Below are 14,437 nucleotides of genomic sequence, written 5' to 3'. Positions count from 1 at the left end.
GGCTTTAGGTCAGCAAAATAAGATATCACCCACGAAATTGACCCGCGGATTAAACACAAGAGACTGGATTGTAAGGCTACTGCACGAACCACGAACAGACGTGAGCAGATGTCATTACTAGAGAGGCAGAAACAACGGCGGAGACCCACGGGAAATAGTTTCAGTAATAACCCGAACATTTCTAGAAGGTTCGACTTATACCATGGGGATAAAAACACGCAATATCACAAGGTAACTTCGAATCAAATGCTAAGAATCAACATGATAAAACTTGCTAAATCATTTGCTAGAGAGAGACAAAATTCAGATTTTAATGGGAATGTAGAATTGCTCTAGGGTGAAGGTATATTTCACTTTCACTCCAGTCCCTCCAATAGTGAAGTGAAATTCCCCCTGTCAAGAGTTCGACTAGTCCGCGCTTTTTCACATCCTGTTTCATGAATCGCTGAGCTGTCCCAGCGCCAGAGCGCAAGGTTGATCGGAGTTGTGCGAAAAAGTTGGTGGCATACCCCTGCGAACGCTCTCTGTTCGACAGCTTACGCTGACGAGAGACAGGACCGGGTCGAGTGCTGGATGTTCATCCCAACGGAACCAGGTTAGCTCGTAATCTCCGCGCGCAGGTGTGGTGGTACGATCAGGCCAGCCCCTCTCCCAACTTCGCCAGCAACTGCCCCCGACGACTAGAAAAATCTGTGTATGTGTATGAGTGTGTATAAATTCAGCGGCAGATTTTTCTCTTGGCGTGGGCCCTCCCGTCGGCAGAAAACTTCGTCGCCATCGGGGCATTGCAGTCCGAAACCTTGCCACAATCACGCACGGGTTGTGTGCAGTTTTATTTCGGAGGCATTTCGCCCGGACCATCTCTCGTTTCAGAAACTGTCATCTGACGTGTTCGGAGAGATTACCCATAGATTAATTGGAACTATCCCGATACATGCTCTTCGTCGGTGCTTTTCCAAGTGGCCATTGAACTCTTGGGTCAATTAGGGGCCTAATTCCAACTCTCTCCTCATGTCGTAGCTTGATCATAGCTTGGATCGCCGCCAAGACGCCAGCCATGGATCGGACTATAGGCTTCAGCCTACATTTATTGAAGGAATTGAACATTCGAGTAGCTATCGTCCTATTCCTATCGACGATAGCATTATGTAGACAAGTCACATTACCTGCAGGTAAGCTTGATTAACTTCACCTTCATAACATTATTTTATTTCCCATCGAGGTTGCTGTTGTAAATCGGCAGTCAATAGGCGCGGAATAATCTGGGTGGATATAAACGTCGGGAGGTGATAACCCTAATAACGTAAGCGGGAAGTCATCGGTCTATTGGTTCGCCGCGTCATCAGTTTTTTCATGCGTACGCTCACCAGCTAAATCAGCAGGCGAAGCCGTGCACACTGCAGGCTTACATGTCTAGGCAGGGTCTGGTAAGGGTCAGGGGTACCTCGCGTGAAGTCAAACGATGATGGTAACTTGTGACAAAAACATCTTCATTCGAAGGAAATAGTGGGGAAGCCCGAAGAGGATGCGCGTATGGTGTCGAGACAAATGCTGTTATAATGCGCTTTTGGCATTACACACGGAACTCTGCGCACTAGTTCTTTTCGGCCGTTTAGTTTGTTTCCGAATGTAGGTTGTGATCGCTTGTGTTAGGGGAGTGGATGATAAGTGATAGGCTGCCTAAAGTGATAATGACACTCAAAATTTTGTCTCAACCGTTCTATTCAATTCTTAATAAGTACAAAATATACGTCAGTCGATTTCGAATTTTGTCTGAAGTGAGTGTGGGCGAGTGGAAAATTTAGGTCGGAGAGAGAAGTTTGTAGAGACGCGGATCCTTTTTGAGTGGACGGCAGTAAGTACAGAAAGCCTTTGCCTTCTGTCTGTCCGTGTGTGTCTAGTTACCACCGTCTGTCCATCTATACAGGCATCAGCACTGAGGGTCCAGTAGTCGCAAACAGCCGACGCCCTTTGTAAACATGCTTTCTGATGAAATGTGGGATGGCAGCGAGTGGAAAGGTGGGTTGGTTAAACGCTTATCAGAAACATATGTCGACGCAATACCAGGGCGCTGCAGCATGTAGGAGAGGAAAGGGAGAGACAGCGATGATGCGGACAGAAAAAACAAAACAGAAGGGCCGCATCGTCCCCCACCCCCTCTTATTTCGAGAATGTTCCGAAATTAGCTCTGGGTTCATAATCCGATGGGAAAGTCATCACTCATGGAGGGGAAGTTTCAGTTAGAAGCAGTGTCGGACATTTGAATATCTTTTCACCATCACTCTTTGTAGTTTTCCAAGAAATTAACCCATCTCCCAACTTGTTTTGCTCCCTAAGGATAAAGGGAGCCGAAATGCAACACGAACAGCAGTCATCCAGGTCACGAAAATGATTCTCTTGTCTTACGTGAATCGGACAAGCTCCAGCTAGCTTCGCCTTGCATCGATATCCATTTAATGAAGAAGAAGAAGTATTTCATTGGTATATCATGTACCCTATGAGGTCAGGAATCCATGGACCTGTTAGCAATGGTTAGAGCGGTAATGTCATTATCAAACTCTTAAACTTGAATATCAACCTGCGCTTGAAAATAGGTAAGCTCCAAGCCAAGAGGATACTTTTACAATTATCACAGAGTACAAGATGGTGAATCCCTCCCAATGTCAAGAAATACATGTATTGGTTTTGGATGTGATTACGAAAGAAGGATTTTTTCTTTTTTCATTCGTTCATTGGAAAGAATAAATCCCTTATAATTTCTTCTGTTTGTGGGCGTGCCTGAAGGAGTTTGAGAAATATTGACACCCCGAGAAGGCAACAAACAAACAAACACACACACACACACACACACACAAACACACTACTCTTAGCATACACACATCGTACATTGGTATATCATAGACCTTTGCCGTATTTGCCCATGCCCATGGGTCGTGACAATAACAAGAAATTGAATAAGCTGTTTGGAGATAGACATGGCAGAGGGGTTCCTATTTTCCGTTAATACAATGAGAAACTTGCGGAGGATCATCATGCCATAATTATGCTCAGACCAATTTCGACACCGATAGTGTTATCTGTCGTTTGAAATGAGTATACAAGACTTGTTTGTTATCAGCCCTCAACTTAACACACCACAATTTGCCGAAATTTCTAAAGAATCAGAAACCGACCGAGAAAATCTATGCCTTTCCGAAAGCTTTGAGATGATCAGGCACATATTCTTTTGCTGTACAACGTATGTCCCATGAATTACTTTCTATGAATCTGCACCCGCATCCGAACCATTGAGAAGCCCAGTTAAAGGGATGATACAGTTCCGGTTGAGAGAGGGTTTTTGGTTTCCAACGTTTTTGATGATGATTGTACGAGATAATGAGAAACCTCATGAAATATGACAGAGCATAATTATGATTCTAAGAGGAATTGAAAGTTTATTTGGTGAAAATTGGGTGTGAAATGGCCGAGATAACACTTAACAAAAAAATAAAGAGGTCCTGACAAAAGTTGTTACCTAACTTTTAATGAGACTTTAAGTTTCTTTTTGGATATCTCAGCCTTTCAAAACCAATTTTCTTCAAATAAACTATAGAATTCCTCTTGGAATTGTTTACTCTTTAATATTTGATGAGTGGTTTCTAGTTAGTATCTCGCAAAAAGTTAAAATCTGAATCCCCCATCTCAACCAAAATTGTACCATCCCTGTAACCAATCATCTTGTCATTCGTGTTGAACGTTTACACTCAAGCATTTGAGCGAAAAGACTGGGGTTGATGGATGGGTTTGTCATGAAGGAGACGTGATGAATGATCTAAGAAGAGAAAGTATTTTAACCGTTTTATCGGACAGTGATTGCTTCCGACTGCCCACGACATCTCCCTTTTGAACCAGTTTGCACTTTTCCGTTTCCTTACCCTCTTCCGAAGCTCTCCCGCTACATATTAGTTTGTTTGGAATTATTGGTTATCATTAATATTTGGCTGAGTTTGTTATTCGCCTGGGACTAAATAGTTTGTGTCAGCAGCCGCAAACGTTGCGAACTAATCACCCTGGCCAATGACCGGAAGTAATAAACGCGATTCCACGACACAGTGGAGCCACAGTCACAGCAGAGTTGGAGTCAGTCTTCCCTTGTGACCCCTTTTTTAATAGATAGCACTTTGTCGAAGCACAAATTTACACCAAAATGTGTTGAGGATCACATTTCAAAAAAAAATACTGTAAAACGAAAACAATACGTGCAATATTAGTCGTCGTTGGCGCAATGAAAGTGTGTTAATGCTGTTATTCTAGTTCATCTGTTTTCTTCGCTAATAGGCTACTGTCAATGGCAAGTCCTGTGCAATCAACTCTTTACTGTAAGCATTGAGTTAAACACCTGTCTTAAACAATGATTTTAGAGTATGAACTTTTATGAACCTTAATTTGATGCTCTTTGAGTGAAGAGAGATGATTGTTCAATTCTATAGGTTCTCCCACTCAAGTATTCGTGATCACCATCTGATTATATAAATTGTAAGGGGGGCTGAGGGAGCTAATGACCTCAAAAGTCCTTTTTTTTATGAGGGGGGGGGGGGGGCTGTCGTTTTTATTTATGTTTCCTATGTCAGCGCCAAAAGTTTTTGATGTCGCCATTTTAGAGTTGTGTACACAACCTAATGCCAGCTGTGATCCATACCTTCCATAAATCATTCATCAAGTTTGCGACGGTCATTACTACCAAAGATGGCGAGAGTGCGGGGAGCTTCTTGCGATTATGTCTTGCCACGTTGTCGGGCGTCTCCGGATTGTCCTGGTCGCTGATTGGCCACCCGTGCATTGCTGAAGAATGTTGCCTCTGTCTTATTTTTTTTCTTGCATGTGCTCAACTGTTGCACCGGCTTGCATCCGCAGTCTCTCGCAGCATGACTCGTAATTGAGAGTTTTTTGGGCGCTCTGTCATGTTAAAGAGACAGTTCCTGTTGGCGTAGGGGCTGTGCCATGCAGCCTGCACGAGTTTGGGATGGAGGGGGGGAAAAGGCCGCGTGTCCGCTAGAGGATAACAGCCCCGAAGATTAGAATACTCTCCGCAGTGGAAGGCTCCGTGCAGAAAGATGCAATCCTTGCACTCTGTCCTGTTCAATTTATCGGGGAATTACTTATGGGACACAAGGAGGGAGAACTGGGAGATCTAAGCTTCACCCTGCTATAAGATGCCCTCCTCCTTCTCGTTCGTTGCGTGTAATCCAGCACATAGCGCAACCAACGCCGTTTCCTCCAGCTCTCGCGCGTGCTCTGTCAGAAATGTTTCCCCAGTTCAAACTTTGCCCATAAAGATCAGCAGTAAAATGAAATTAATGTCACGGAATGATTTAACAGAACTTAATCATGTCAAATTTCGTATCATTTTGAAATGCAGAATTCGTTTGTAAGAATTCACAAGAAATAGAATCCAAAAGGATAGATTACTAATCCAATCATTATCAAAACATATTACATATCCATGTAAAGATAACTCTCTTGAGCAGTTACCTTTGATAAGGGTCGTGACCTCAAGGGAACCTTTTAACTTTTGTGTGGCTGTAAAGAGAAAAAAGAAAAAGGAAGGAACGAAAGGGAACATACGACCAAGTAACGAATGCACTGCTTCCGGTCAGAACGCCACCACGAGAAGAAGAAGAAGAAAAAAAGAAATGACCGTGGGGTGACCTTGTTGTGCCTCGCTAAATTTAGTGAGGTATGTTAACGACCCAATTTCAGCAGCAAAGATGTATGTCTCTCGCAGCAGGCATGCATTTGAGAATAAAAAAGAGAGGAAAATGAGCGACGGGTTGAACATAAAACCTGAAGGCACAAATAATTACAGTAGTCAGCGTTTTTGCCCCCAAATGCGCGACTAGTGCGTGATTACGTAATGTGACGAGAGTGTGGAAGTGACCCATGGGAAATTTGATGAAGATCGATGATAATCTATCACTATCAGGACGACATGAATTTTTATCGGACTGTTTTTTGTCAGTGAGTAATTCGTCAACCTTGGACTCGATACCGTACATGTCTCGAACCAACTGTTTGATAAGGGATAAACGTGGCAGCTCTTCTTCACTTCGCTGACTTTTTAGATGATTAGGGACTTGTTTACAAGTCTAAAATGCTTGGCTATTTAAAGGGCAGTGCGAAGGACTTGTTGAAAGGTATTAGGCTACTTAAAAAAGCAGTTCAAGGGACTACATGTATTCCGAGGAACAGCTTGCGTGGTTATCTTGTCACACTTTATCTGTCAGTGTTTCGATATGCGAAGAGAGGGGTCCTGGATTGACACGAAACTTTAGTATACTAAATTATGCATGTGTCGACCTAGCTTTCAGGACCATCAAAATTCTTGGGAATGACATCTATTTCTCATACTCTATAAATATCATAAAATACACTGAAAAACTATACTACAGAGATACCATCAAAGAAGGCGAATGTAGACTGTATTCAGAGAAATTTGATTTGATATGATTTGATTTCTGCATATTACACAAAATGAGTAAAACATTGCAAAGAAATTTTCCGAAAATAATTATAGGGCCTACATTGAGAATTACAGGCCTGCCTATTAAACAGTAGTGTAAGAACTACGGATAAGTATTCGAGGATTTTTTTTCTTTTGAATTAGCTAAATCAAGTAGTGTATGAACTACGAATAAGTATTCGAAGAAAGTTTTTTGCTTTTTTCTTTAGCTATTTAAAATCCTACGTCGTTTGAAAGCTGTAGTGAAATACGTAAACACTGCGAAATATCAGAGAAAAGGTGACATTTATCATATTAAAAGAAAACTGAAATGACACCTAGATATACAAAACGTCCTGGGACAATTTCGTGATGATCTTTTTGGTTACGAAGTTGTACAAGCAGGGCTGGCTGGGAATCCTCTATCTCTTTTTTTTTTTTAATCATCATGCAAGCTTAAAGGGGATGGTTACTAACCGATCAGTGGGAATGCTGAGGGATGATTGTTCCAATCCTTGTGGGATTCATTTAAGAGTATATTTATTATATATCTACTGTTGTGTGAAAATTATTTGCCTCAGAACGGTCTCATATTCAAATAATGTGCAGATTAATGCCCCGTCACTGACCAGGCACGCTAACCTGGAAACATTAAACTGCACATTACTTGAATATGAGACCATTCTGAATCAAATAATTTTCACACAACAATAGATATACAATGTACTCTTAAATGAATCCCACAAGGATTGGAACAATCATCCTCCAGCATTCCCACTGATTCCCACTGATCAGTTACTAGCCATCCCCTTTCAAGGGATGAATCGTCTTTCTAATATTTTCTTGACTATATGTACTGATACCCCAGATGCAGCTTCTCGAGGATCATGAAACGAATTTGTCTTGCAAGAGAATAATGTGTAAGAAAATGATCAAGATTTCATGAACAACACGTACGTGACGAAGAGAGGGGGGGGGGGGGGGATTTGAATGCCATCGATTTTTAATATACCGACATCAAAATGGGTTTGAGCAGTCGGTCAGAAGTTGTTTTTGGTAATTACTAGTTCTTTCCCATCCTGTGGGTACGACCAGGGAGGGTTCCCACTTTCCTGGTCGATGGACTTAATGAATGTGTAGCTTTCTGCACTCATTCTTTACTCACATTATTAGAAGGTGAACATACAAAACAAAGCTAGCATTTGTGGAAATGGCTTTTTTCTTATGGCTGAAGTATAGAGACGGACTCGTGATTGCTTACCAAGACCGACAGGGTAGGAAGGAATGTCGGTCGTCTAGACAGACCTCGAAATGAAGGCACGGATACCGGCACTTACAGCAGTCTGCAAATAGAAAAAGAAAGAAAAAAGAGCAAACGAATGAAGAAGCCAAACGAACAAAATCTCCAACAACAACAAAGAAATACATGAGCTACGAAAGTCATCACACGCAGAGTCGTAAAATTCGCAACAAAGCAGAAAATGTGACTGAGGATTCACCTTCCTATCCCATCTCTCTCTCCCTCTCTCTCTGTCTCTCTGTCTCTTTTCAATTTTTCCAGTTGGCGCGGTAACTTTTAGTCTGCTCTGCGCAGACGTTGTACTTGAATTCAGTCATGTTAGCGCCATATCTCGGCCAATGTGAAAGTGCATTGTACGTCAGGGATTCCTCATGCTACCTCCTTTTACCTGCCAAGCGTACGTGATAGCAAAGGAGTTGGCTCCTTCGAATGGTTGCACCAAGGAGGTATGAGAGAACCATACCTCCTTGGTTGCACGGATTTGAACTGAAAAGCGCGGATCGGATGGACTGTGTAAACCCACGCGAGTTCTACCGATTTAGCCTGTCGTGCGTTGGCTGCATCTCAGACTAAACTCCGGGCTCAGGAGACTGCGCGGGGGCTGGGGGGAGCAAGAGTCACCTGGCGAGTGCAGCCCGACCTTCCCGGGCACTGAGGGGGAAGACCCGCTGGGAAACCTCTGTAACCTCCTCTGCGCCAGTCAGACCTTGTAAGTTGTATGCGGAAAGAATTTACGCGTTGTGATCATGGGCGCAGAATTAAATTGTTCCAAGGGGAAAGGAGGAAAATCAAGCATGACAGTGACACTATCATCTAACAGACATTACGATACCAGTATACCTACTATGCTACATTCGTGATGCCAACGGACGATCTGTTCTGTGTATGGCCAGACATCTTGTCGGCACTGATACATCATCCGAACTATAGGGGTCGTCAAACATGCAATTGGGGGGGGGGGGGGGGGGAGAGAAAACACAGACTTCAATATTGACATTGATTGTGGTCGGACATCACCGTTTTTCTCGTAGTACATCCCTTCCCAGTAGCAGGAGGGAGAAAAAAAATTCGGCTCGTGTTTTACAACTATACAACTGCAAGAATGTTCGAACGAACAAACGAATACTTTGCTTTTACCTGTCCAATGCATTTTTGTTCGAACGAACAAACGTATACTTTGCGCTTTACCTGTCCAATGTATTTTCCCGCGGATAATGATTGTATGAGACTTTGATATGCCAAACCGAGACCGGCTAATGAATATCGATGATCGAATGCGACGTAATGGTGATGCAGATTTGAATCGCAGTTGGCGGAGGCTTAGAACGGAGATGAAATTCCAGAGAATAGTCAGCTGTCAAGAATCATCGTATCGCACCGAGACGGTACTGAATATGACATCGAGGTTTGTCAGGCTTGTCGCTATCAGTTACGAGGCGGTAAAGCGTGGCTGACCTAAATCTTTTTCTGCATTTTTATGTCAATAAAAAATAAGCGCTTGTAAACCCAAATTTTGATTCCTGTAGGGCAATATGTAAACACTGCACCAATTTCAGATACTGCTACAATAAACCATGCATGTGGGAAAATTCATTAGCAATAGAATATTAAAATTTGATGTCTTATCGGCTGACTACTAAGCTTGAAGCAAATGATATCTGGGGCCACCATTTAGGTAGTTTGTCATCCGTCTGGAACTGCTAAGCCTCGGATCCCCGGTTACATGCAGGAGGCTCGATCCCCTCATAAATTCGACATTAATTTTGTTTGATGCCCTGGCAATGGAAAGATATAATCGTAAAAGCTTTCATGATTAGGTATTGTTATTGCCCCGTGAGATTCATGCAACATTTAAAATAATATCTTCTTGATTGCTCTTTGTAACCTTCGAGATTGTAATCAGGGAATATCGACAGGATTTTTGTCAGCTGTCGGGTGATATATTCGCATGTCTTACTGAATACAATCACTGAGTTAAAACCTGAGAGGTTGGCCAGCTAGCAGAGAACAATCTTGAAAGGATGGTACTGAATTCAAATCAAGAGAATAACGAACCCTATCCGGGCTTGTGTGTCGAGTTTGAACTCCCTTCTCGCCTTAATTCCAAAAATGGTAACATGCTGGAAAGGTTGTTTCTATCAAGGAGATGGGCCCACCTCCCTGTTGCTGACCATGTTTAACCAAGGGGATCGTTTGTGGAGCGGATGGTGTTTCGGGAAGTAAGGCAAGCACGACATCACGCAGATAGACCAGGGAGATGGGAAGAGACTCTTTTGTGGCTTTTGTGCAGATGTGGAGTGCTAGCAGGAGTATGGTCCACTCTCAGTTGTCTTCACCGACCAGAAGTGACCTTTACGTCATCCGTCATTGTCATGAGTTGTCTGATTTTGCAGATGTAACCACTTTCTTCGGTTGATGCATGCCAGAAACGAATGACACTGCGATAATGCCCGCGAGTAAACTAATGCAGACATCTAGATTCTTTTCACACCCAACTGATCAAGAAGCTGGAACCCTGATGAAACCAAGTACTATCTAACCGTGCCCGAAGCGTTCATGGCACCAACAGCATGCGCCCAATAACGCCAAAAGCCTTTCAGCTGGCGTGAGATCTGCAGGAGCGTCGCGTTCTAAATTATATCAAGGAGGTATGAGATACCTCCTTGATGTATCTCCTTGATTACATCAAGGAGGTTATAATGATAAAGTGAGGCTCTTCAGTGAACAGATACACTTACGTCATTGCAAAAGGTGTTTCACCCACAGCGGCCCCCTCTCGACCTAAGTTCATAAAATTAGGCCAACTGGTACATGCAATGCAGGGGTTTTTAGCATTGATATAGGGGTCCCTCAAAGGTAGTAGCTATCACAGATGGCAACTATCACTGCAGTTACTGCAAAGCCCACAAAATTAAATCAGACCGTTGTATTATTTTGAGGTCTTTCTCAATCTTTTCGTGTTTCATTCGCATAAAGTTCTTGATTCTCGATGAAATAAAAAGCGCCATCGGGTACTGTCCTGGAGAGACAGTGCTGTCCCAGTGCAGATTGTGTGCGTGTGCTGATTATATACAGGTGCTTGATGCTATCATGGGGCAAGTAGCTGATGCTACTGTGCAGGTGCACTTTCTGATGACTGGCTCGCTTAAAGGGAGACGGCATCAATAGAATGGTGACAGACATTTGAAGTTGAATGCATCCCATACTTTTCAAAAGGGGGCCCTGATTACTTTACTCGTCACGGAAAGTTTGACGTAACTGAGGACGTAAAATTGGAACGAAATATTCAGTTCTGGAGGCCTGCTGAGGAATTTCCGCAATGCTAGCTATTACGCAGCTTTGCAAAGAACCGAAAATACAAGTTTTGGCGCAAGGAAACTCCTCGAAAGTGGTACTTTCGAAGTACTATCATGATTTATTATGATTTCAAAGTATGTTTGTTTTCAGTGAAATGAATCATGTAAAATAGCGGTCCACCACACACACTGGTATATGCAAGTGCCATAAAGTGCAGGCCTACTGATACGATACTGGTACTAGTTAAAACACCCAGTAAATAAGACTGGGTTATAGTCTTTGCTCTTAAATTGTCATGCCGCGGCAAAATTGAATGTATCCTCTTCAGAATCAGAACAAAACGTTAGACTGTGTCGAATTCAGTACCCAAGTCCTTCGTGCAGATCCTTGCGACTGACGCTGACCATTTCCGTGAAATACAAGTGCAGTTACTTACCTCTAATTGGAGTGTCTTTTCAGGAATAATGGGATCCGACAAGGGTAAAGGGGGGGGGGGGGGGTAGAAGGGGGAAGAGGTTAGAGGGGTCAGTTTTGAACTTTCCTTTTCGGTATCAATATGGGTAGCTTTCGATTGTCATCATGGTTGAGTTGAGGATGTTGTCATATTTTTTTCTTTTACCACCACACCAGCAGGACGAAAGACAGTTGCGTATTATCCTGTCTTGTAAATTCTTACGCACGTTTTTACCTTGCTGTTTCGCCGGTCACAGTACACTCACTGATACAACCAATTTGTCACCTCCATTACAAACTCATACATGGCTGAGAATGCACAGTCGCCTCTCAATGTGACACGCGTGCCTTTTTTGTCTGGTTTAACACATTTTGTTTTTGTCTGGTTTAATACATTTTGTTTTTGTCTGGTTTAATACATTTTGTTTTTGCTAGATTTGCGCATTTTCATGGAATTTCATTGGCCTAGTTTCTCTTTATGTAACGCTTTTATGAGCCTTACCTGGTTTGGTATTTTCTTGTCTCTCTTGTATACTAGTATACGATACGTTTGTGAGCTGGAGTTTCATGGAATGTCAATATTTCGAAATCATGAGTATTTATGTACTCAGCAAATCTTTGTGTGACAACGATTAGTGTCCAGTGAAATTGTGACGAAACCAAACAGTTTGAAAAATACACGATAATCCTTTCTGTTTTCTTGAAAATACGGCAGATATGTAGTTATAAAGTAGGCCCTATACATATGGTTAGTTGGAGCAGGGAAATGGGTCCCACCTCCCTGGTTGGAAGCAACGTATGTAAACTAGTATACAGCATAGGTTTGTACAGTACAGAGTTGTTCTGGACATAAGAAATCAAAACATGGCAATGATAGTGCTTTTGTTTTCTGCATCAGTTCCTTTTCTTAAAATTTCACGAGGTTTCCATCTTGTGTAAAATGCGAACATACACACTGTGTATTGTTGCAAGCAAAACCCAACACAGTGAAACTACGAGAGTTGCTGTTAACTGCATCAGTTCCTTTTCTTAAAATTTCACGAGGTTTCCATCTTGTGTAAAATGCGAACATACACACTGTGTATTGTTGCAAGCAAAACCCAACACAGTGAAACTACGAGAGTTGCTGTTAAAATGATTGTATCATGGACCTACATATTAGCTCCATGGCTATATACTTCAAAATATATAACAACATAGGAGGCTTGTAATGAGTGTTTACCACAATCGATTTCCCCCACAGCAGACAGTGGTGTTGGATTATGGAGGCATGATATTGTATCTTCTATAAATAATTTGATAGTGTCAGCCTAGCCTTCAAAACTTCCGTATGCTTTACTTGTCATTGTTTTTATTTTCATTAATTTGTACACCATAGTTTAGCTCAGTCAGCAAAGTGCCAAATTGTTACAAATTGCCAAACTGTTGAATTGCCTCTTTAATCAATGTGTTTATCCATGCAATATCTGATTTCAAGGTACACATAATAGCAATTTCTTTCCCATCATTATCACCTAGGTCCTAACCTTAGTTGCGGGTGTGTGCTTTATTTGTTTGTTTTGTCTTTGTATACTATTCTTTGAAATGCATGAACTAATCTAGGTTTGCAACCATGTCTCCAATTTACATGGGATTATTCTCTCCTCCAGTCGTTTCTCCGATATGTGTGTATTTCATCTGCTGTATTATACACCGTGATTTCTTAACTTCATTTACAGTATAGATCAGCATATCATTAATGACTTGTTCAAATAAACGAAACAAATCAGCGTAAAAGCAGCTCCGTAATTCCTGGTAATTTCCATTAAAATATTTTCCATCAATCCCAAGTAGCGAAGTATACGTCAGAAGATTGCCTTCGTTTACTATAGTAGGTCCTATATGGCACTATGGCCCATCTTTATAGAATAGGGCCTTATTCGGTTTTTAAACACTGTAACTTTTGTCGGTCATTATCGTTTGTTTGTATTTATGTTTTCTTTCAAGTTTTTCCCTTTCATCACCCATCCGTCCTCTTGAGTGAGTGAGGAACACAAACATTGGGCAAGCTCCCAAAATAATTTCTCGTAGCCAAACTTTCCAGAAGGGCCCCTTTATATCATTGTACATTCAACCTCACACTAGTCGAATCTCAAAGGGACTGAAGAAACTCCTTCCAGTTTTGTGAATTTCGACTTAATACAATACAATTAACACTTGTTTATATCCTTCTGCGGTGGGTAGAATTTTTCTTCGACTCAACAGATTATTTGACTTGGTCCGGACCAGTTTCCCTGAAAAGAAAAAAAAAATGAATACGAGCACAACAATGAAACTTCGGTCCAAATCGGATAGAAATTGGCGAAGTTATGAGATTGTGAAGTTTCGCTTTAGTTCTTTTTCTGGAATAAATGATATGAATAATTACGCAAATGACTGAGCTGATGATGTTATCATCTTACGATTTGCCACGTTGATCATGAATGTAAAAAAAAAGAGATACGAAAATTGGTTTTCTTACTTCAAAAGTGTAAAACATATGGTGTTCCTGACGTTACAAATAATGACCAGACCAATTTAGACTTGAGAATGGGGCATATTGCGATTAAGAAAACAAAATGGAAGTGTCAAGATTCTGCGTACAATTTACAAACTATACGGCACGTTATGAAGCGATGAAATCATTAACTCCCTCAGTTTCATATTCATATTGACTGTTCACGAGCTATTTTGTGAGACCTAGTGAAACTTCACAATTCCATAGGTTCTTTCGTTGTTATCCAGTTGATACCCCCCCCCCTTTTTTTTTTTTTAAGCGAAGTTTACTGCAGTTCTGTGAGCTGGACTAGTTTTTCCCCAGCATCAGAGAAACTGGGTCGAAGATATCACAACAGTCTGGAACACTTGCTGGCTTTCCCAGCATTCATGTT

At 41.8% G+C, this 14,437-nt stretch overlaps 1 protein-coding gene across 1 annotated transcript in view; it reads left to right on the top strand.

Moving 5' to 3' along the window:
* Positions 1–533: 533 nt before the first annotated feature.
* Positions 534–14,437, top strand: part of LOC139726633 (uncharacterized) — a gene marked incomplete at its 3' end in the record, with an annotated part of 90,997 nt that continues 77,093 nt past the window's right edge. Inside the window, exon 1 of the mRNA XM_071637622.1 lies at positions 534–1,172. Within this exon, the coding sequence (XP_071493723.1) occupies positions 1,058–1,172 (115 nt within the window). The remainder of the gene's footprint in view (positions 1,173–14,437) is intronic.

This window comes from Diadema antillarum, unplaced genomic scaffold (assembly GCF_040938485.1).
Source record: "Diadema antillarum isolate AM-2024a unplaced genomic scaffold, OU_Dant_1.0 seq00000094_RagTag, whole genome shotgun sequence".
Taxonomy (NCBI): Eukaryota; Metazoa; Echinodermata; class Echinoidea; order Diadematoida; family Diadematidae; genus Diadema; species Diadema antillarum.
Note: the sequence above shows the minus strand (reverse complement) of the source record. Positions and strands in the feature narration are given on the sequence as shown.